The following is a 23,608-nucleotide window of genomic DNA, read 5'->3' as shown; positions in this document are numbered from 1 at the left end:
AAGTAGCTACAATTAGTGTATACGTTAACTGTGAGAGAGAGAGAGAGAGAGAGAGAGAGATTAATGAATACAAGACCACAATGGAAAGAGACAAAAACCATACCCTTTAAAAGTAAATATTAAAGTGTTTTTGTCTTTGCAATGTCTGACAAAAAGTATCCATCTTGTGCATTAAATGACTCATATTGATCTCTAGAGTCGAATGTCGACATCAAATGAAGTATTTTCATAGAATTTCTATTAAATCTACTATTAAACTCTATCAATTGAAAATCAATGGCAGCGACAAAAATATTGGCATGATAATGATGTCTCATTGTAATAAAATTATGTTCACGATGAAAATGTGATCCTCTGACAAAATATTGGGCATTTATTTCTGGAATAAGGATATCATGTGTCATGCAAAATGCTCCCACAGTATCTATAAATACATCCCAACCAGTCTTCCTAAGTTCTTGTAGGAACTTTAATTCATATTATAAACCATAGCTATTGCATTTAAAATGTTTTGTCTTTGTCTTTGCAATGCTTGACAAAAAGTATCATTTTATCCCAAAATTTCTTATACCAAGTGCAAAATAAATTGCGAAGTCAAGAGATGTAATCATGTTGTAAGCCGAATTACCTTCACCCCATATTTGATATGTTGATTCATTGTCTCTTAAATTTTTCAATACTACACATGTTGCATCAAACATTTTTATCAAACTGCACACAAATAAAAAATGAGATCCCCATCTAGTATCACAAGGCTGCTATAGTGACTCAATTTGATTAAGTCATCTTCCTGTTTCAAGTTCATTTATAACACCCCTAAATACAATATCATTTGCTTGAGCTTCATACAATTCATCATTACATTTACGGCTTGTACTAACAACATTAATTACATAAGTTAACTATTCAAAAAAATTATGAACATCGACAACTTCTTTTGAAGCTACAACAAGTGCTAGTTGTAATCTATGAGCAAAATAATAAACATAATATGCATAAGGACATTCATTCACAATTAATGCTTGCAATCCATTCCATTCACCCGCATGTTACTATCACCATCATATCCTTAACCACGTATATCTTGAATACTAAGATTATGTTGAGACAACAAAGTAGAAATTACATTCTTCAAGTAATTGTTGTAGTATCTCTCACATACGACATATAAAAATCACTCTTGAACTTGACATTGCTTATTAACAAATCTAAGAACAACAGTCATTTGTTCTCCCTTAGATTCATCTCGAGTTTCATCAATAATAATACAATATTTAGCATCACCAATTTCTTCTATAATTTTAGCTTTCACTTTACTTGCAAAAACATATAAAATTTCTTTATAAACTATTGGTGATGTACATTTAGTATTCTTTGAGGCATTATCTAAAACAACTTGTGCAACTATATCATTATAATTAGCTAAAATTTTAATGAACTCAATATAGTTACCTTAATTCAATGAACTTAAACTTTCATCATGGCCTCTAAAAGCACAAGCTTGAAATGCTAATTAACGAACTGTGTCTACAGATGCCTTCAATCTCAAACGGTTGTTGTGAACAAACTTTGAACTTTGTTTTTCAATCATTTTATTTATGTGTTTCTTTTGATTACTTAAGTCATTAAATGCTCGCATGTTCAGATTATAGAGCAAATTTTGACTTGACCCCTTATCACTACAAAATGCACATGTTTTCTCACTACCACCCCACCCTCTTTCAAGCTCTAAATCCTTCAGTAATAAATGAACTGTCATTTGAAGCTACAATATTAAAAAGATAACAGGGCAAACAGTATGCACTATCTGGGAGAATATTCTAACCATGAAAATTTTTGAAACCATAAATCTTGAAATTTATGAGGATGTTGGGCTACCAGTTGAAAGGACATAGCAGGTCTCGCTACTACCTTGAGTTTAAGGATCATTTGGTGGGCCAGCATATGTCTATGAGAAATTTCAGACATTATTGTTATCTTAATGTAAATATCTGATTAAGTGATTACGTTTTGGGATATCACGTCATTTAATATGTATGGGGTATTTTATAATGTATAGATACCTGTACGTAATTATGAATTCTTTGATGGGTTGAATCTGTAATTGCTCATAATATAAAAGGGTAGTCGTCCCTGGGGTCATGCAAGGAGTTGAAACATTACTTTCTAGGGTTGTCTCTTCCCCATCTGAGAGAAACTGCACGTGCTTCGCACAGGCCCTAGAAGATCCCACTGCGATATACCATCTGTGCCATTCAGATGGATTCTTTCGCTATAGTTAAAGTTTGAATTCAGTGATTTAGCATGAACATGATCCTGTTTAGGGCATATTCATTTTTGTGTATGTATGAGAAAATCTCCTTTCAATTGGTATCAGAGCTTTGTGTTCATTGTTGAATCATTGGATTTTTTGGATGTTTTTTTGTGCGTTGTTCCCTTTTCTAATCTTTTCTTTCTTCGTTTGTAACAAAAAATCAAAGGGGCGACGGCCTCCATGGCCCAAGGGTGTGGGTGATGGAAGCCGTCGGGCTTCCGTTGCAATCGAAGAAAGTGGCAGAGGGAGGGGTGACGGCCTGCAAGGTCACTGTCGCCGGAAGGGACCGTGCGACCCACTGGCTGTCGGGCCTTCGACGTGGGCCATGGAAGTCGTCGGGCTTCCATCGTAGCCACAAAAGAGGAAGAGGAAGGAAAGGGGGGCGGCTGGTGTCCGGCCGTCCTGGCGTGACCCACCGGTGGCCACCCACGTTGTTGGGTGGCCTGTCGGTGGCTTCCTTGCCGCCGTTGCAGCCTTCCAAAGGAGAAAAGGGGCAGATTTGGGAAGGAGAAGGCTGAGATCCGGTCGGTTTGGCAGGCGATGACCCACCGACAGATTTTCATGTTTGGGGATGTCCAACTGAAGTGAGGCCATATAAGCCAAATGAAAGGAAACTAGACTTTAAGACGGTTAGATGTTATTTTGTTGGATATTCAGAAATGTCAAGGGGTTATAAGTTTTATAATTCAACCAGTAAGTCTTTCTTTGAAACAGAAAATATTCATTTCTTTGAGGATATTGAGTTTGGAGGAGGTGATCAGGTTAGAAGCATTGCCTTTGAAAATAGACCTGAGTCTACTTATACAGATGTTGTAAGCAATAGTCAGGTCTTTATTCATGCCATTGTTCGATCAACATGTTCAGAAGAAGGCAATGATGTCGGTCTCCCTACTGAAGAACAAACTCAACAACCTCAAAAAAATCAAATAGAGATACCACTGAAGAGATCCACTAGAAAGAGGAAAAGTACAATTTCAAATGATTTTGTCTATCTCCAAGAACATGATGTTGATATGAGCTTAATGGAGGATGATCATATTAACCTTCGGTAAGCAATAAAGAGTTTTAAATCTCATAAGTGGATAAATGTCATGAATGATGAAATAAAGTCCATAATGGGTAATGACGTATGGGACGTTGTTCCCTTGCTTGAAGGTGTGAAACTCATTGGTTGTAAATGGATATTCAAAACCAAGAGGGATTCATTAGGAAACATCGAAAAGTATAAGGCACGTCTTGTCGTAAAGGGCTTTACTCAAAAGGAAGACATTGATTATACAGAGACTTTCTCTCCTGTTTCATCGAAAGACTCTTTCAGGACCATATTGGTACTTGTGGCTCATTTTGACTTAGAGCTGCATCAAATGGATGTAAAGACATTGTTTCTAAATAGAGACATTGATGAAACAATATATATGGTGCAACCAGAAAACTTTGTTTCAAGGGATGCAAAGAAAATGGTTTGCAAACTTAAGAAATCCATCTATGGGCTAAAGCAAAATTCACGTCAGTGATATTACAAATTTCATCAAGTTATAGTTTCATTTGGTTTCAAGACTAATATGGTTAATGAATGTGTATACCAAAAGTTCAGTGGAGGTAAATTTATCTTTCTGGTTTTATATGTCGATGATATATTGCTGGCAAATAATGATGTGGGTATATTGCATGAACTAAGAAATTTTTTCAACAAAGTTTGACATGAAGGATCTTGGTGATGCATCTTTTGTATTGGGGATCTAGATATTTCAAAATCGTTCTCAGAATATTCTTGGATTATCACAAAAGACCTACATTGATAAGGTGCTTCAGCGATATGACATGAAAGATTGTAAACCAGGAGATACTCCAGTTGCTAGAGGAGACAAGTTTAGTCTCAAACAGTGCCCTAAAAGTGAACTCGAATTTAAAGAAATGAAAAGGCTTCCCTATTCATTTGTTGTGGGAAGCCTTATGTATGCTCAGGTTTGTACTCGTCTGAAAATTGCATTTATCGTTAGAATGTTAGGCAGATACTTAAGTAATCCTGATATGGATCATTGGAAAGCAGCCAAAAGAGTATTGAGGTACTTACAAAGAACAAAAGATTTTATGTTCACATACAAGAAGTCAGACCAGTTGGAGATCATTGGGTAATCAGATTTTGATTTTATTTTGTGCCAAGACAGTAGAAAGTCTACTTCAGGCTATGTATTTCTATTGGCTGGAGGAGTTATATCCTGAAAAAGTGTCAAACAGACACTAGTAGCTACTTCAACCTTGACAGCAAAATTCATAGCATGTTACGAGGTGTCCAATTATGCTTTGTGGTTGCAGAATTTTGTTACAGGGCTGCGCATTATGAATGGTGTAGAAATACCACTAAGGTTATTATATGACAATAATTCAGCAATCATATACTCTAATAATAGTCGCAGTTTATCAAAGTCAAAGCACATCAACATTAAGTTTTTAGCTGTTAAAGAGAGTATACAGAATAATCAGGTGTCTTTAGAGCATATTAGGACAAACTCTCTGATTGTGGATCCGCTTACTAAAAGTTTAACACCCAAGGTCTTTCACGAACATATTGTTCGTATGGGGGTTTTATCCTTGGATGATATGCTGGTTTAGTGGAACTTTATATTTTGTTTGCTCTTATGTATGGACACATATTCAGTTTCTGTATAATATAGTTTAAAGTTCTTTAGTTCCATTATGTGTTTATGTTTTTGATCTCCGCAAGGTGTTAAAGTAGGACCAGTTGAGAATAGACATGTTGTAATCACATTACATATAATTCTCATGTTATACATGCATACCAGATCTATGTCATTGATTATGTCTACGTCTGTGATCATTGAAGGTTTAACTAATTTTAATATAACGAAAGCCGCTTTGGTTCTATATTGCTATGATCATGGACGAGATTGGTGAAAATGACATTTAATAAGATAGCAGTTATGAGCTCCTAAGGTTTTATGTAATGTCTGAATGTATAAAGACATATTTGGCCCAAGTGGGAGATTGTAAGGATAATTTGGTGGGCCGGCATATGTCAATGAAGAATTTCAAACATTATGACTATTTTAATGTAAATATCTGATTAAGTGATTGCGTTTTGGGATATCACGTCATTTAATATGGTATGAAATATTTTATAATGTATAGATACCTGTATGTAATTATGAATTCTTTGATGGGTTGAATTCGTAATTGCTCATAATATAAAATGGTAGTGGTCCCTGGGGTCGTGCACGGAGTTGAAACATCGCATTTTAGGGTTGTTTCTTTTTCATCTGAGAGAAACCGCACGTACTCCGCACAGGCCTTGGAAGATCCCACTACGATCTACTGTTTGTGCCGTTTAGATGAATTCAAGTACGCTTTCCCTACAGTTAAAGTTTTAATTTAGTGATTTAGCATGAACATTATCCTGTTTAGGGCATATTCATTTTTGTGTATGCATGAGGAAATCTCCCTCCGTTGAGTTCTTTGTGATAGGAGTGAAATGGTTCCCTCTAGCAGTTCAACAATCAGGTGAAGCACTAACTTGCTGATTTGGTAGGGTCGTCGAGCTCAGTGGGTGGGGAAGGCCTATAAGATGGCCCAAGCTTTACCCAAGGCAAAACTTGTTTGCTTGTTGAAGCCTAACTTGTCACCTTGTTGCTTAGGTTACTGTGTGGAGTTCATTATCCTTAGCGTAGCTTTTGGGTGATCCTTGACTTAGTCGGTGGCATTTGCATGTGAGTAATGCCCTTCAAGCAGTGACAAACTTGCCATTGTTTGAAGGCTGGCTTCGTCTAGACACTTGCCAGCACGTGAAAATGAAGGTCGATCAAGCCATTACACAGCTAGTGAATGGTGTGGCGAGGGATATTCAGACAGAGTTGTGAGAGCATCTATCTTGGCAGCTGTGTTGCAAAGGAAGAAGTCCATGCACTTAGGGATGTCAATATATCGGATTTGAATCGGATATTCAATCGAATCGATTTGAAAAAATCAGATATGGAAAAAAATTTAATATCTGATTAAAAAATCGGATCAGATTCGGATTCAATAAATGGCATCCGATTGGATTCGGATTCAGATATACATAAATATCTAATTGGATTCAAATACGGATTCGAATCAGATTCATTTTTAGACAAATATCTTATATCTAATGCTATTAACTTTTGAAAATTGGCAAAATCCGGTTCAAAATTTGGATTCGGATTCAGATATAAATATAAAAATCGGATTTGGATCGGATTTAGATTGTAAAATCGGATTTTGGATTCGGATATGACTTTTCTTTATTCAAATTTGAATATGTGAATATCCAAACAAGCGGATATGATTAATAATATATCTGATCCGAATTCGATCCATGACATTATACATATACTGGCTAAATAGCCCAACCCATGTAAAAGAAGAGTGTGGGACACACGATGGACTGCCATAGTTGGTTGTCCTAAATCCCATAGTCAATATGGAACTCCACTAAGAGTTAAGTTTGAAGGGACGACCAAATCGCTTGTACATTCAAATTTTGAAAATGGGCAAGAAAAGCAAGATCAACCCTTCAACCGACCACGTGCTATCAGATGAGATGACACGTATTTTTCCATTGTATTTACGTTAACTGGTAAAATAATGTAATAAGGATGCCTATATAAAGTCATCTCCAATACCTTTGCGAGGCAACTAGGAACTGCAACTGTATATATGTTCTTGAGTGAATGAAAGAAATGTTCCAACCTTAAAAACAACTTTGCTGCCCTTTGCCTTCACAACGGAACAAACCTACTATCGCAACTGTTTCTACAAAAAGCTCGGCCGTTTGGAGGTCTGAAGGCACTTAAGGTTTTGAAGCCACACTCAACTATCAAAAAATTGTGTGAGTGGCCAAAAGTAAGAACTAGTAACCAAGGCATAAGTTTTTGTTTAGCCATGGATGTCTAACCAACTTAGTGTCATGCAATTCCTAAAGTGTTATACGCCCGGGCCACAAACCATAGATTGAGAACTCATTAAAAAATAGTTTTCACAAAACCGTATTTTGACGGGAACCAGTTTTTTACGTTGTTATCCGAACACATGAACCTGTAACATTATGATCTTTGGGTATCGATCGGGAATTTAATCCATGTTCCCCCATTTTCTGAATAATAGTTCCTGATTTTTGTGTTTGTCTCGGCGAGCGAGGGATAAAATTGAAATTCCTGAGACAAAAAATCGTTTTCCGGCGCTTCCTCTGCCTCGTCTGCTACCGTGCGACTGGCGGTGCTTCCTTCCGTTATTTGATTCCGGCGATAAATCCCGAGAAAGATGTCCGACCAAGTAGATGTCCGAAATCTCCCGATCGATATATCTTTCCCTCGACTTCTTGGTAATTGAAAGAATCTCTCTCTCTCTCTCGCTAGTTGTTGACTTCGAGATTTCCTTACTCTCCTATATGTTTTGGATTGGAAGAATGGCTGGTCGACCGGAAGAGGATCCCGGTAGATTGGCGGAAACGGTTAGCGTCGTTGAAGGCTAGGATTTCGTCGGCTTTCAGTTCGCTACCCAAGGATTTGGATCCCTTGTTCCTGACCTTAGATTCTGATTGTAAGTTTCGGATTGTTGCTTCTCTTGCTTTCTCGTTATTTTCTGCACTGCGTTTCGCTACTTGCTCAATTGTGTTGACATGGAAATCGTAACTTAGAAAAGGATAGAGGAAGAAAAAGGATAGAGGAAGAAAAAAGAAGAGCAGACTGAAACATCATAATTTGGGTTGTTCGTTATTTTGGACCTATCTTCCTTTATCTTGAGAATGCGAGTCTACGTTATTTTTTTATTATGGCTACTGCGTTTGTAGATGGAGCGTTCATCTTTCAAAAAAACATGAGCACACGAGTAAGCTTCTTTCTGCGTTTGGTTAGAAGTTTCCGAGTTCGGGTTACCGAGTCTTCCCAAATTGCTCGTTTCTCATAGGGTTTATGCCGATCCCCTTTGCTAAGACAATTTAAGTTGTAAGTCCTCATTGTCTACGTGATGTATGAAAGATCACGTCATGAAAATCTCCGGCTTACTCTTGGTAGATTATGGAAGCAATCAGAACAAAAGGGATGTTTGGCGAGTATGGAACCGTGACTTCAATAATTTTGTTCGGAGGATTGCTAAGTTTAAGGACCATTCAACGAGTAGACCTCGCCCCTTCTGGAGATGATAACACAATGTTGTCCATGAGTTCTTAGCATGATGACATATGGACCTCTAGTTGAACTCTCCAGTCAATGCGTTTAAATTTGAAAATGGCATCCTTTTCTATCTCGGATGAACTGTAAGTTTCTAATCTCTTATAATTATTTCATACATTACTTTAAGAACAAAGGTCTCTTGCACCTTAAGGCATTATGTGTTCCTGGACACTATTGATAGTTAATAGAATCCGGTTGTTGGTGTTTGCCAATTTTAGGAACTTAAAGGAGAGAATGGCCCTTCACTTTTTCTTGTAAAAGGCTATTCTGTCCGTCTAACATAGGTTTTTCATTTGTATCTTGATATTGTATCTTTGTTGTATCAGGTACTTTGAAATGCGAGTCGGTTGTATTTCAAACTTAAGTTGATTATTCTATTCATGATCGAAACTGTAGTCTCAGTTTGGGAATACTGTATTTTATTCATCGCATTTTGAACTTAGGCTGCATTCAAAAGCTGGGATATCATCACTGTGGATGGCGTTTTCAGAACAAATTATCTCTATTACCTGTGGATGTTATGACAAAATTTTTTGACAAGCCGAGGTGTTCATATGCCAAACTTGATCAATCTTTTAGCCAATTAATCATGATTCACCATTTATGCACTGTCCTAGGAATTGCTGAGGACAAGCTTGGCAACAATGCATGGAGGCATGTTTTAGTCGCAGAATGGCAACAAATAAATACTTCATTATTGATATTCATAAAATATAGATTACTAAACAAAAAGTATCAAAAACTACAAAAAAATGAGTCAGCTGTGTTCTGTACCCTCACCCATGTTGGCACATGGGATGGTGCCCTTTCAGGAGTGTTGTATGATGTAGCCTAACCTAAGTGCATAGTTTGGAAGATTGAACCACCCTATAGCTGGTCTCCGTGTGCACCCACAAAGGATTGCAAACCATAACATGCAGTATGCTACTCACGTATGTATGTCTCAAAATCATAGATATAGGAACATTCTTTTATTGATCTGCTCCTGCATTTAACTATAAAAATGGTGGACCTTGCTCATGATGAGATTTTGGTATTGTTCCGTTCCCTCTTTTGGTAGTTGGATTTGAATCTACCAAAGGGTGGCTTTTTGGAGTGTATATAGTATTTCACATAAACTAAATACACTACTAATGAGTTGAGTAGCCTGTTTGAAGCAGCTCCAGGAGTTTTAATGTGGGCCCCCAATCCTTGCATTATCCACTAATTAAGAAACAATCAACATCAATGACTGATGTCATGTTTTTTTGGAACAAAATTAACAAACCAATTTAATTGTCACACTTATGACATCATTCAAAAACAAACATGATGTGATAGGTTGTTGCATTCATCTTATTGACTATATGGCAAATGTTGGCATTCATCCAATACTCTTCCCCTTAATTCTAACCTTTTTTAAGTACGATGTTCGAAGCTTTGTAATGGTTGATGGAACATCATTATAAATTTATAGTAGTTTCTTCTACTTCCACACTACAGATATTTAAAGACAATCTTTAGAACAAATGGGTCTACAAAGGATGACCGGGACAAAGGCATGGGGACTATAAGAATCCCAACTCAGATGAACTTCACCTTTTCCAAAGAGAAGGTCCACTAGTCCTTAGCATTGTTGAAAATGTTGGTGATATTTTGAAAATATTGGGGATATTATCCCCAAAAAGGAAGAAAAATGTTGTTATCGAGAAAACATCATGATATTTTCAAAAGAGCAGTAAATTTATCAGGTGACTATCGTAATGATATCATGGCATTTTCCCATTTTTCTGGAAAGTCCTTTACTATATGTGCTTTAGCCTTATGTCTTCCATTTCTTTTATTTTAAATTTAGAAACTATTCTGAATCTTTATCAATATTTTTGTGGAACAATTATGAAAATACTGATAAAACTCATAATTCCACATTTTCTTATATTATTCTTAATTTATTTTTAGGTTCTTTTAGTTTTTGAGATTTCCCAACAAGGATAATTTTTTTTGGAAAAACCTTACTGATAAATGCTGAAGAATTATGTTTGTGAACAATGGTCCCTAGAGTTGTTTCTCGAAAGTAACATCACAATAGTTTAAAATTTTAAACAGTTTGAGATTGACTAAGAACCCTGGAGTTGTGATGGTCAACCAGAGTAGTCCGACATTTTGATGTAGCCTTAGTCAAAGTAGGAAAGTGACTAAAACCACTGAACAAAAGAAAGCTGGTTTCAAAGATGATCTTGAGAAAAAATAACAAGAACAAGAAAAACAGTTTTGTGCAAGTAATTTACAAGCGCTAGATATTAAAAAAGTTTAGAACATCATTTAGTAGGAAAGTAATAAATTTGAAATCAGTACAAGTGCTAGATATTAAAAAAGTTTAGAACATAATTTAGTAGGAAAGTAATAAATTTGAAATCAGTATCAAAGGAGACAGGGTTGGATCAAAGTTAATGTTGGTCTTCACTAGGTATTTAAGGTGATGATTACATAGTGTAGAAACAACATGATCCTTATTGTATTTTTTGGTTGGCGGTTGATGAAGTATGGGCCTCAAGCAAACTTCTGCAAGTTGTTTATAGCGAGACAACTTAAGACATTAGTGATGTAGCCTTATTTGAAATGAAGGCTTAGGGTCATTGCATCCCTTCGAAACTTATCATGATTGTGCAGTATCAGTTATGTGTTCGTGTGATTATTGTGTTTTCTTTGTGAGATTACATACATTCTGAGAATTAATAAGATTATTGCCAGAATTGGATTTGGATATGACAAGCAATACGGGTCTTTGCCAAAGCCTCAGTATGCTGGAACCACTTCTAAATAGTGGTTTTGCAAGCAGTTAGTGCATAGGAGCCCACAAACCTGAACAAGGAGTGCCTGACCACAGCTGATGTGCCCTCATGTCCAACATGCTTCTAACTGTAACATTTGCACTTCTATCTATAATCTGTTTGTATTGTAAGTTTAAGGTATTTTGAAATTTCCACATTATTATTAAATTTGACATAAATTATTTTCAGCAATAGGATATCTGGATGCAAAAAAAATAAGTGAAATTCTTCTGAAATCAACTCCAGAGACTAGGAACATTTTCGGTCGTCCCTCTGGTTCATCTGTAAGCATTGTTTGTCTTATATATTTTTCCTCTTCTCTCAGACATGCACATTCTATTTCTTTGTTTGTTTTTCTGATGATAATTTTGCAGGGTGAATGGATCAACATTGTGCGAGCATATGAAAAGGATCATCTTTTTCTTGCTGAGGCTGCACAAATTATGGTTCAGACCGTGAATTATGACATGTATGTCAATTTACTACTAAAACATTACTTTGACTAATACTTCAACAGGATAGTATCTTGTTTCTATGTGTTGTCCTTTATTATGCTTTGTGGCAATGGCGATGGTATGTGACACTTTGTACCTTGTCATTAAAGCCCCTATCAGAAGAAACAAATACAGAAGCTTCAGCAGCAGCTGTCAGAAATGGACCGTAAAGAAGTTGATATTAAAAGAGCTATATCTTTATCAGTCGCTAAATATGAAGAATCCTGTCGAGAGCTAGGATTGCAGGTTTACTTGTGCTATGACCATCTTTTTCGAACTTACAGTTGCTGCAAACATTTCTAGTGCCTTTTGTTTAATTGTTGAACTGTTATAAATTGATTCTTAAGGGGAATAACATCAAAGTTGAACTTTTGGAGTCTGCAAAATCTCTCTCTGATACGTTCTGCAAGGCTTGTGAGGTTCTTAATGGTGATTCAGTATCAAAAGCTACAGAATATTATTTGAATTTTGTGACAGATGTTCACACTGATACAGAGGTAAGCATAAGGATTTAAAATCTGAAACATAAACGAAACTGATGGAGGCCTTAATCTGCAATTATGTGTACACAAACATTACTTTGTATTTTCTCTTTTTATTATTACTTCTTTATCTTTGACTGCAGAAGGTGACTGACTCGGTTCTGTCAAATTTGAGAAATCTTCGTACCAATCCGCCTTCCTTTAATATATCAGTGGACCCTGAGATTGTGGATTCAGAAGTTCAGTTTGAGATGAGTTCTTCTTTGCCGATAGTGGAGAACCAAGAGCATGATGTGGTTGACATTGACTGGAACATCACACTTGATAATACTGGTATTGACTGGGAAATCGGTCCTATAGATCAATCAGAGGATTCTGAAACTTTATTTGGATCAAATGAAATTGTCAATCCAGAAGAAAATGTCCACCAACCATTGTCAGATGGTGATATAAACTCTCTTCATGTTTCACCAAATGAATTGTTGAGTGGCCTTGGCAAAGAGTGTTCTGATCAGGAAATATGCTGGGATATATATATTGAGAATACTCCGGTTGAAATGTTAGATGGGATACCTGATGCAGATCAGAAGCCTAAAATTTCTGATTTGAATACCTGTACAATCAACAAGGCCAACGAGGAGCCTAGAAGTAAACTTTTAGAGACAGAGTATCGGAACAGACTCCTTGATGATCTGTTTGAGGTAGTTGATGTATTTGACTGTTTGAGTTTCATACTCTTTTTTCATTGGATTGAATAATTTATTTCCCTTTAGTAGTTGTGAATTGAAGTCTACTATCATTGCCTCGTTTTTATTTGCTTCTATGGATGTATGAGATGATGTATAACTGGTTGTATGTGTGTCCCTGTGGATGTAGCTTGTATTTTCCAGAGTTAAGGTGATGGTAAATGGTAAGTATGAATACATCTCCTAGTTTAAGTTGCCCTTTTCTGTTATGTAAATATAGAGAAAATGTGATGACAAATGGTAAGAATGCATCTCATAGTTTAATGTTGGCCTTTTGTGTACCTTTGGTTGTTAGCGATCAGGTAGGAAGTCTGAGACTATTAGTTCCAGATTTCTTGATTCTGCTTCTCCTGTTGACACTGATTCATGGGGCTAAAATGATGCTAAGAAAGTTTTGGGAAATATAAAATGAACGAAAGACATAAATCAAAGTATTCATGTACTTAGAAAGAACTTAAAATTTTAAATTGTCCTTTCTGAGACTTTGGAATAATATTGATATAACATTAGATACTCTTGATTCTAGTGTTATTTTAGATGTATACCGATAATTTGAAACATTTGCTGTCTCCTGTAAAATGGCAATCATGTGACAGTATTTCCTGGTGTTGGTGATATTGGTGGCCACTGTCAATATTGGTGACTCGTATTTGTTGATTATTGTCCGGGTGCTTCAAATTATTCAAGAGAAATTGACTTCTCTTAAGCATGGGTTTTACACAATTTAAGACAGTACTCTATTTCTGGATAGTGCCATCCAATGTTTATGAATAATGTCATTGCTAGATAATTTTGTTGTTATGTTTCTGTCATTTATTGAGGTTGACAGTCACCAGACTGACAACATGCTGCTTTCTAAAAGGGAATGGTAATGAAAAGTTTCATGTGAAGAATATGATAACTATTAGATGTGCATTTTTTTTCAGCATGTTCTCAGCTCATTCTCATTCTTATGAATACATGTGTCAATCTTTTCCTGTCAAACGGAAACATGGAGGCGAAGAAGATAATCACAAGAAAATTCTTTGTCATGTTTGGTGGCAGTGAATTCGTTATATTGAAACAGATAAATATAGATACTTCAAACTTTTTCTCATCCTTGTCAAAAAACCTAAAAGACTGTTGGCAACTCCAATATGTGCTCTTTTGGGCCACTCTGAGTTTCCTAAGCAAGGTCAGTCAGTTGATGTTCATGGCAAATCTGATCCGGGAAAGTGTTCACATTGGAATGTCATGATGATTTGGCTGGTATTGTGTAATGAAAGACCAGGTACTGTGCCAAAGCATAAGGAACAAGCAGTACAATGAACAATAACTCAAACACTTGGTGAGCACAAGAGAATAAAATTTTCAAAATTTTATTGATGGATAAGATATATACAAGAGTAATAATAGCAAGAACTCCTGCACAGGGACAACAGAATAAAAGAACTGCCATCTGGTTTTAGAGGGCAGCAAAGGGCAAACTGTTGGCTAGCCCCAACACCTAGGAAAGTAGCATTTGGAGCTGGCAATGGCTAAGCTCAAAATCGCCTAGAGCTGCAGAAACTATATACAATAAATACAAAAGAAAAAAAAAAATACATGGATATGTAGATATAGATATGCAACATCCGATACTATACACACACAGACACACATATACGTGGACACACACTGACACAAACAGAAAATGGTACATATAATTTGACACTCCTCTCTCGACCAAAGGAATCTTTGGCTAAACCTTGGACCTAAGGGTTTCAGGAAACGCTCAAATCAAGGGTTCCAGCTGAACCTTCAAGTTGAGGGAGCTGACCCTCAACTTGGAACCCTCAGTGAGGGTTTTATTTGACTGAGGGCTTTAGATGGCAGCTAAAATCCTAAAACCTATGTTACACGGGTACTCCTCCAAAGGAGGAGTACCCGCCCGGTACCGGTACTGGTACGGGCTTGGGTACGCCAATGGTGCGGCGTTGACCGTACCGGGTACGGTCAACGCACCGGAGGCTGTATCCATCCTTTTTTGGACACGGTCAAATTTGACCGAGTCCAAAAATGTTTGTTTTTAATTTTAACGATTATTTGATTTTTTCTTTTAAAACCATTTTAACGTTAAAAAAAAAAAAGAATGTTCAAAACCCTTAAAACTTAAAACATGTTTTCGTTTTAAGTTTTAAGGGTTTTTGTCTTACCTCTCACTGAGCGACGTCCGGCGATGAAGGCAGCGGCAGGGGCGGCGAACGCAGGGGCGGAACGGCGACGGTAGGAGGCGACTGTCACGGTATTTTTTTCGCGTTTTTCATTTTTCTTTTCATTTTCATCGGTGCCACCCTTGTTCTATTTTCTGTTTTCGGTTCTAATGTTTGTGTTTGTGTCTATTACCCCTGTTCTATTTTCTGTTTTCGGTTCTGTGTGGTTTTCTCCTGCCTATTCTCTCTTGGTTTCATGAGTCGTGGTTGGTTTTCCTACTTTACTAGTGCTGTTGACCGATCGTTCTCTCTGTCCCATTTCTTCTTTTTCCTTTTCTTTGTATTCGTAAAATTGTTGCTTGTTGTACCTCTTTTTTTTCTCGTTTTCGAATTCAAGTTCTTTTTGTTCGTCTGGGTCTTTTGTTTGGTTCAATTGACATGAAATTGTTTTATGTTTTTTTTTCTTGAATTTAATGAACTTCATTGCTTGATTTTTCATAATATTGGAAATGTGTTGGAGTGAAACGAGCCCCTGGGTCTCTTGCTGAATATCGGACTCAAACAGGGTTCAAGTGCTTTTTGTTCGTCTGGTTCTTTGTCCTTCTTTCTTTTCTTAAGGTTGGAGTTTATTAATCCAAGATCTTCCTTCTTTATGAGACCCAGGATTTTATAGAGTGTTTGGAATTATTCAATGTGTTGATGTTCGGCAATGAGACATGTTTGAGTCTCCTATTGCAGTTTTTTCATCTTTGTGTAAAACCTATGAATATAACAATATGTTATTCTGTTTGTAATTTTTGATATATATATGTGCGAATATGTTTTTCTGTTTGAAATTTTTTGACATAAATATGTGTGTTTGTACGGCCGTACTCCCGTACCCAAGTTTTTTAAAAATGGTCCATACCCGTACCAGCACCGGCACCCGTACCCGTACCCATGGCATAGCCTAAAACCCTTGTTCAAACGAGGGTTTCAATCCAAACTACTGAAACACTCATTGTCCAAACCCTCATTCGATCGAGGATTTCAGACAGTAGCTGAAACCTTCATTAGAAAGAGCTATTGAATCAAAATCGCTGAAACCCTCATTCGAATTAGGGTTTCAACCGTTTTTCTTCGTTTTTTAAAGGTTGAGACCCTCGTTGGATCGAGGGTTCCAAATGGTAGTTGAAACCCTCTTTCTAACAAAGGTTTTAGTTTTTTGTTGTTTTTTTTTCTTAATCCAGCAGGTTGAAATGGTATCACACAGGTCATGCCAGCCCATGATCCAATTAGACTCAGACCTAGTGTGACCCGGCAATAATCGGGCCGGGTACAGGACTGGGTCTAGACCATATGGGCTCATCGGGCCTTTACAAGTTGACCAGCAGGCCGGTGCAGGCCGATTTGATTTCCACCCCTCCGTACATGCAGTGACATCCAAAGATGATGAAGGTGACCGGAAGAGCTGTTGCAGAGAGTATCCTTAACATATTTTATCATCCATAGGACAACTCCCTTGTGTATTGTAGTCGAAGCATGTTGAAACTGCCTAATCACATGAGCAACATGAGCTATATCAGGTCTTGCTATGACAAGAAAAGACAATGCCTTTAATAAGTTGTTTGTAGGGGGTGGGATTAGTCAAAAGTTCTATATTGGTGATCTTCATTTTGTTTGTGCTACATGAACATTCAAAAATGTTAGAAAACATATTTAGTTTGTGATAGGAGTAGCCATCTTGAACAATAGGTTCCTCAATACCAGGAGATTATATTATAAATCCTAAATCAGACATGTTAAACTTTTGTTTAAGAATGTTTTTAGTTTTTGTGGTTCCTTGTTTGTGATTTTCAGTTATAATCATGTCATCAATATATAACAATAATGTGGCGATTCCTTCTTCAGAAATTTGTACAAAAAAGTAGTGTCGGTATACAAGATTTAAAATAATTAATTATTCCATAACTTTACTAATTAAACCATGTCTTAGGCACTTGCTTTAAGCCATAATGGGCCTTTGTAAGACAAATAGCTTTATTTGAGGAAGGTTCATGCAGGAGGACATTCCATGTATACAATTTCATTAAGCTCAGCATTTGAAAAGACATTTTTAACATCTATTTGATAAGTGACCACCATTTAATGGAGGCAGCAACAATAAGAATCTTGACAAATGTCATGCGAGCTATAGGAACAAAAGTTTATTTATGATCTACACCATATTCTTGTGCATAGCCTTTAGCAACTAATCTGGCCTTATGTCTTTCAAGGCATTGTTACTCTTAGCTTTAACTCCATATGCCATCTACATGCTATAAGCCTTTTATCTTTAGGGAGGTCAACAATTTCCTATGATTTACAACTTGCAAGGGCATTTAGTTCATTTTTCATACTTTCTACCCGTTGACATTTGTCTTTAACGTCATGATAGCAAGTTATTCAAAAGATTGAATAGCCATGAGACGTGATTTATAATTTGGGGAAATGCTTCATATGAAACAAATATTATGGATTGTCTTTTGATTCTTTTACATCTTCTAACAAAAGTTTGCTCATTTCTATTGGGAGATTCACTAATAGGCATATTTCTAGTTTTCGGGTTGATCGATAAGCTCACTTATATTCTCATTGGTGGTCTCATTATCAATGGAACTAGGTTCAAGATTCTCTATGTCATCATCACGACGACTCAGCTAGACTTTCATCAAAACCGTTTTTGTTTTCAATGAAAAACACATTTTTTGATACATAGGGTTCATCATTTTCAAATAATAACATTTATATCCTTTTTTATTTTTGGCATATCCAATGAAAGTACAAGGAATAGCTTTGCTAGAAAATTATCATTTTGATTAGACTAAAACAAAACACTTTCATCCAAATATTCTGAGACAATTATAGTCACACTCTATCTTCAAAAGTTTGTAAATAAGAGAAAGATTTTGAGGACATGAAGAAGCCATTCTATTTATTAATAGACAGTTGTACGTGTGACTTTGGTGCAAAATTGTTTTGGCACATTTCATGGAATAACGTTCTAGTAGTTTTAATGATATGTCTATGTTTCTTTTGACTAATCCATTTTGTTAAGGTATCTTCTAAATATTTTCTAAAGTCACTAGAAAGATAAGGTTAGCATTAAATTAAGTTTGAATGAATTTATGAAAGATGTTACAATATTTAAGAACTTAGGTTTAAATTTGAAGAAATATATCCATTTATATCTAGTAAAGTCATTGAAAAAGTCAATATAATAAAAAAAGCCTCTTTTTGAGGCTACTGGTGCCCGTCCCTATGCATTTAAATGAAGTAATTCGAAGGGTTGGGAGGAGAGAAAATTTCTTGAACCAAATTGAAATGCTTTTATTTTTCCGAGGTACAATCTATACAAAATAAGTCTTAGTTTTCCAAAATTCCTTAACAAATGATAATGAAAATAATTTTTTTAAGCTAAGGTGCCCTAATCTTTGTGAAGAATCTCTATACCTATTTATTCACAAAGTTATAAAAAGGTTTTTGTCCTAAATCAAGAAAATCCATGTAGTACAAGTCTCCTAGTCTATGACCTTCCATAATCTGCTTCTCAGGCTGGTGATCTTGCACAATACAATCTTTGGATGAGAAGATAACGTTGTACCCATGGTTGGGTTATTTGAGAAACAAATAAAAGATTCAAGTTTACTTTAGGAATACATTGAACATTAGAAACTTCAAAAATTTCAGAGTTTTGATTCTTTTCAAGTTTTCCAAGGTTTTTGATACTCGGATTTGTGCCATTGGCCATGGTATAACTATTTGAAGATATATTTACATTCAGAAAGAAATTATTCATTAGGAATAATAAGAAAGGAGGCACCTAAGTCCAAAAGTTAAGGATTTTTACCTTCATTTAGAAATATGAAAAGATGACTGCAATGAATGGTTTCCGTAGTTCAACAGTTGTAGAGCTTGAACAATTTGTTATATGAAAGCTTGCTTCCTCCCGTACAAACTTAAATTTTAGTCAGAGAGTTTTTTGCATTCCAAAGTAGCAACTCTCTTTTCGTCCTTCAACTTGAGACATCTAGGCTGAATATATCTCAGTTGCTTGCAATGATGACATATCACATTTTTGTAGAATTCTTCATTGTTTTGTTTGTTTAATGTGGAGGTCTATGAGGCTTCACATTGTGACCAGATTTGGACATGTCAAACACACTGTCATTCTTGTGATTTTAGCTAGATAATCTTGTTTCTTTCATAGTCAATTCAGGTAGGTGGATGCTCTCTATAAAAGAGAATTGACTGTTCTTCAAATTCTGATTGCACCCCATTTGTACATTTATGAAGTTTATCTTCTTCAAGTTGTTGCCTTTTTGAGAGCTAAATTTGTTGTCTTCCTTGGTTCACATAGAAGAAGTTGATCTAGGAGTTGCATTATCTCACTATAAAATTCTTTAATAGTTTTATCCCCATGTTGAGCAAGTATGATACTTCTGTGATTTGTTTTATGTGCAACATCCTTTAAAGTGAATGTCTCTTTTGTGTAATTCGAAACATCATAAGCTAATTGAAATTTGGATATTTGGCTTGACTGGCTGAGTGAGACAATTTGAAGCCTATGAATAACTTTATGGCCACGTTTCCAAGCTCTTCATTTCTTGTTATATTTTTTGTGACCATCTTCTTTCTCATTCTAATTCTATTCAACTTCTTTTCCATCAACATTTTTGTAAGAATATGTTGAAATTCATCTTTTGCATCCATCAATATAACCCCAAAGATTTCTCCCCCAAAAAGTATGTTTTAGGGACAAGGCCCATGTTTTGTAATTGGAGGAAGAAAGCTTGGGGATGGTTGACATGGAACCAAATTCTTTGTCTTTCACTTTGGAAAAAACAAAGGTAAAAGAAAGAAAAGAGACATTGAAGCGAGCTAGTTAGGCCATTTATAATCCTCGTAACAAAATTGCTATATGTTGAGATTGAATCTCTTAAGGTTAGGGGCACAATTTAGAAGTTGATAGCAGCAACAAGATAACTCCAATAGCAGGTGGGAGAACAGCCACCAAAATCTGCTTATAAGAATGCAACTTTCCAAGAGAAAGGATTGTTGAAAACAGTCCTCAAAGATGGCCACAAAGTAAGAGTGTAACACTCCCCCCAAGCTTTGATACCATGTAATGAAAGACCAGGTAAAGTGTCAAGCACATGGTACAAGAAGTACAAAGAACAATATCTCAAACACTTGGTAGACAGTGGAGATCACAACTGATAGTCTTTATTGAATGATGAAAGTGTAGAAGAATAATAAGCACTCCACACAGGGATAACAGAGGAGAAAGGAGTTGCTCTCTACAAAGAGCTAACCATTGCAGCTACCCAATGAGCACTATCGTAGATATCATGAGATTTTCAAAAATCTCACCAAGAAAAACAAGTAAAAAGACAAATTCAGGAAACCTTGCGAGATTTTGAAAATCTCATAAAAATGAATATCTTTGGTTTTTCGTGATGTTTTTGGTGTTTTCTTCACTTTTTTCTGATTATTAATTTCTCATTTATTTTTTTCACTAATGTTTATGTTTTTTTTTTTTAAATTTGCCAAGATTTTTCCCTAAATTTTCCTGAGGAAAGCAACTTCCCCAAAAAATACCAGAGAAAAACTTTGCAATATTTTCCTAAGAATGATATTTGTGACAATGCTGACAAGTAGCTCAAAGCTGCCTAGAGCAGATTAAAAAGCCAAAAAAACAGAAGAAAAACATAAAAAAAGGAACATATATATATATATATATATATATATATATATATAATTTGTGAATTTCTCCATCCTGGTTTGGATGGAGAAATCCTATGGCCTCTCACAACACACAGGAGTAGCTTAAAAAGCAAAAAGAAACAATAAAAGAATGAATATATATATGATTTGTGAATTCCTTCATCCCAGTTTGGATGGTGAAACCCTCAGGCCTCTCACAACACACCGACCGATGCAGTGCATTTGGTGTGTTTAATTACGGTCACTAAATGATGCATTATTCGGGCTGCCATGATTGGACGGAGCTTCAGATGGCTGGAGGATATCAGTTCTATATATATATATATGGTTTTGATATTCACTTTATTAACAAATGATCATTATATTAGCTTAGCCAATAATGAATCTGTTCTTATGAATGATTGGATTAGATCCCATAGCATAGAATGGTTGTTCTGATGTATTATGAAAACCCTTTTTTTTGGGATGTAAGAACAAAATAATTCTCTGTGGTGGAACAGAATATCTCTCATATGCAGTTAAACACTCATACACAATCATATGTACAAAAATGGTACTGATACTTTGAAATAGTGATGGCATAGGTGGCCATCTTAGTGGATGACACTCAATTCATGATGGGGTTGGGGTCTAAGTTAGAAAGTGAGTTGATAGTAAGTGCTGGTTGCTGATTTATTAAAGCTTAAGACCAAGACTTATACGATGCATATATAGATTAAATGAAAATTTCCATGGATTTGTTTCACTGAAATGGTCTTTATTTTTGGGACCTTTTTACTGAGATGACTTCTATATAACTTCTGATGCTTCGTTGGATAGCTGTGTAGGTCTTCTGTTGAGCTCTTCAATTGACCATTTGTATTGACAGATCAAATCTTTTCTTACACAACGACTTATGGAAATGGGAAATGAGGAGACAGCTTCCCTACAGAATCAGGTTCAGGCAGTTGCTCCTTTGGTGCTGCAGCAGTACCCTTCTGATGCTATTCAGTTTATGATATCCGATCTCTCCTCAGCAATCTTTCTGCTTTCCAACAGGAAGGCACGTGATCTAATAATGCTTTTGAACTCCAAAAGGTCATTCCTGTTCATTCAAAACTAAATATTTGTATTTGATTTTTTGATTGAATGGAAAGGAAAATCTTGGCTACCTAATGCTGCTTTCTTTTGTCATGATAGCAGTCTCCAGTTTAACACTTACTGGTGTAATGTGCTTTTGCCCTCTTTCTCTTCTGAGTAGTTGGTTGCTTTTTAGGTCACTTAACACTACAATGCTGACTGTGTTCGTTACAGTTTTTTAGTCACAAGTACCGTGAAAATACCTTTTCTATTGTACTCTAGAATGTTTCTTTAATGATTAATTCCAAATGTAATGTTTTTTTCTGGCTTCTGATGCATAAGTTGCACGGGGTAGCTTGGGTACCAGAAATTTAAAGACATCTTTTATGCCTTTTTTGTTTCTGTGGTAACTCTTGTATGCTTCTGTGCTGTTTTGGTGGAAATAGGTTCTTGGACAGACTGGCGTCCACACTTGAGGAGAAAAAACACCATGAGGCAAAACTGAAAGAAAGCTTGAAAAATCTGCTAGTAAGGCGTTTGGAACTTCAAAATTCATTGACTTCATCCTGGCCTAGACAGGTGATCTTAAATGACTTTCTGGTGCCTTGGATTCTTCCTTTTTGATATTAAGGGCATCATTTTTTCCCCTTTTGATATTAAATGAAGTTGCTAAACAAAGTATACAATTAGTAGTTCCTCTACAGAAAACCCTCATGTGGTCTTGATGGTTTAACTCTTTTGCTGTTATTGGTTTCCCCAAGTGAGCCACTTCCATGATACATGAATGCCACCTAAATTTCTCCTTTTTTGTTTCATTTATTTTATGTGCTTAATCAGTTGCTTGAGACGTTCTTATGTTCCAGGAAGCCGCATTACAGAAAACAAGGGAACTTAAGAAGTTGTGTGAAGCAACTTTGTCTGCAATCTTTGATGGAAGGCCTGTCAATATCATTGGAGAAATCAATTCCCTGCTAAGCAGCCCATAGGAAATGACTTCAAAAAGGAGAATGTCAAATACGATTGAGTAGAACAACAGGCTCTTCTTGTTTTTGGAATTATTCCAGTGGAGAAAATTCTTGTATATTGCCTATGAGAAATTTTGAGCTAATTTAGCCTTCATAAGCATTGGTTATTATATCTGTGCTTGTTTATGGATGGATCGAACGCTTGCTAGATTCTGCTGTTTCGGATTATGAGTGTCCCGTGAGGCCTAAAGGTGGCCTGACTGCCATTGTTGTCAAAATTAGCCGAATCAGATTGGTGTCAAAATCTGTTTGATTCCCTGGGCAACGTATGTAGTGCTATGCGATTTACTATTCACTTTTTATTATTTATATAAAATTTCAAAATTTTCCTAGCTTAATTTTTTTGCCTTATGCTAAACTGTATAGAATACTACTTTCTGTTTCCAATTGATTCACCGATCTCAACTAGGTGCTCTATTCAATTCAAGCATCGATTTTTGATAATACTATATATTAATGTCCAAAAATTTTGTTGCTAAGAAAATGACAGATCAACTTGCTTTTGAACTAGTCGAAGAACGAGATTGAGCTTGAGTCTGATATATATATATATATA

General features: G+C 36.0%; 1 protein-coding gene across 3 annotated transcripts; it reads left to right on the top strand.

Annotated features, from left to right (window-relative positions):
* The first annotated feature begins 7,408 nt into the window (after positions 1–7,408).
* Positions 7,409–23,164, top strand: LOC116255988 (CDK5RAP3-like protein). 3 transcript variants are annotated; one of them, XR_004173014.2, is made up of 10 exons: positions 7,409–7,670; positions 7,754–7,888; positions 11,520–11,614; positions 11,705–11,799; positions 11,935–12,070; positions 12,172–12,321; positions 12,450–13,007; positions 21,837–22,010; positions 22,474–22,606; positions 22,891–23,029. XR_004173014.2 is itself a non-coding variant. In XM_031632107.2 (10 exons), the coding sequence occupies exons 1-10, from the start codon at positions 7,610–7,612 to the stop codon at positions 23,011–23,013; spliced, it is 1,692 nt and encodes a 563-aa protein (XP_031487967.1). In that variant the 5' UTR covers positions 7,414–7,609; the 3' UTR covers positions 23,014–23,164. The 3 variants fall into 3 exon arrangements, 2 of the variants coding, with proteins under 2 accessions (XP_031487967.1, XP_031487960.1); XM_031632107.2 differs by having other exon boundaries at positions 7,414–7,670; positions 12,453–13,007; positions 21,837–22,045; positions 22,891–23,164; XM_031632100.2 differs by having other exon boundaries at positions 7,417–7,670; positions 21,837–22,045; positions 22,891–23,164.
* The last annotated feature ends 444 nt before the right edge of the window (positions 23,165–23,608 follow it).

This window comes from Nymphaea colorata, chromosome 1 (assembly GCF_008831285.2).
Source record: "Nymphaea colorata isolate Beijing-Zhang1983 chromosome 1, ASM883128v2, whole genome shotgun sequence".
NCBI classification, from domain to species: Eukaryota; Viridiplantae; Streptophyta; class Magnoliopsida; order Nymphaeales; family Nymphaeaceae; genus Nymphaea; species Nymphaea colorata.
This window is presented reverse-complemented; position numbering and strand designations above follow the sequence as displayed.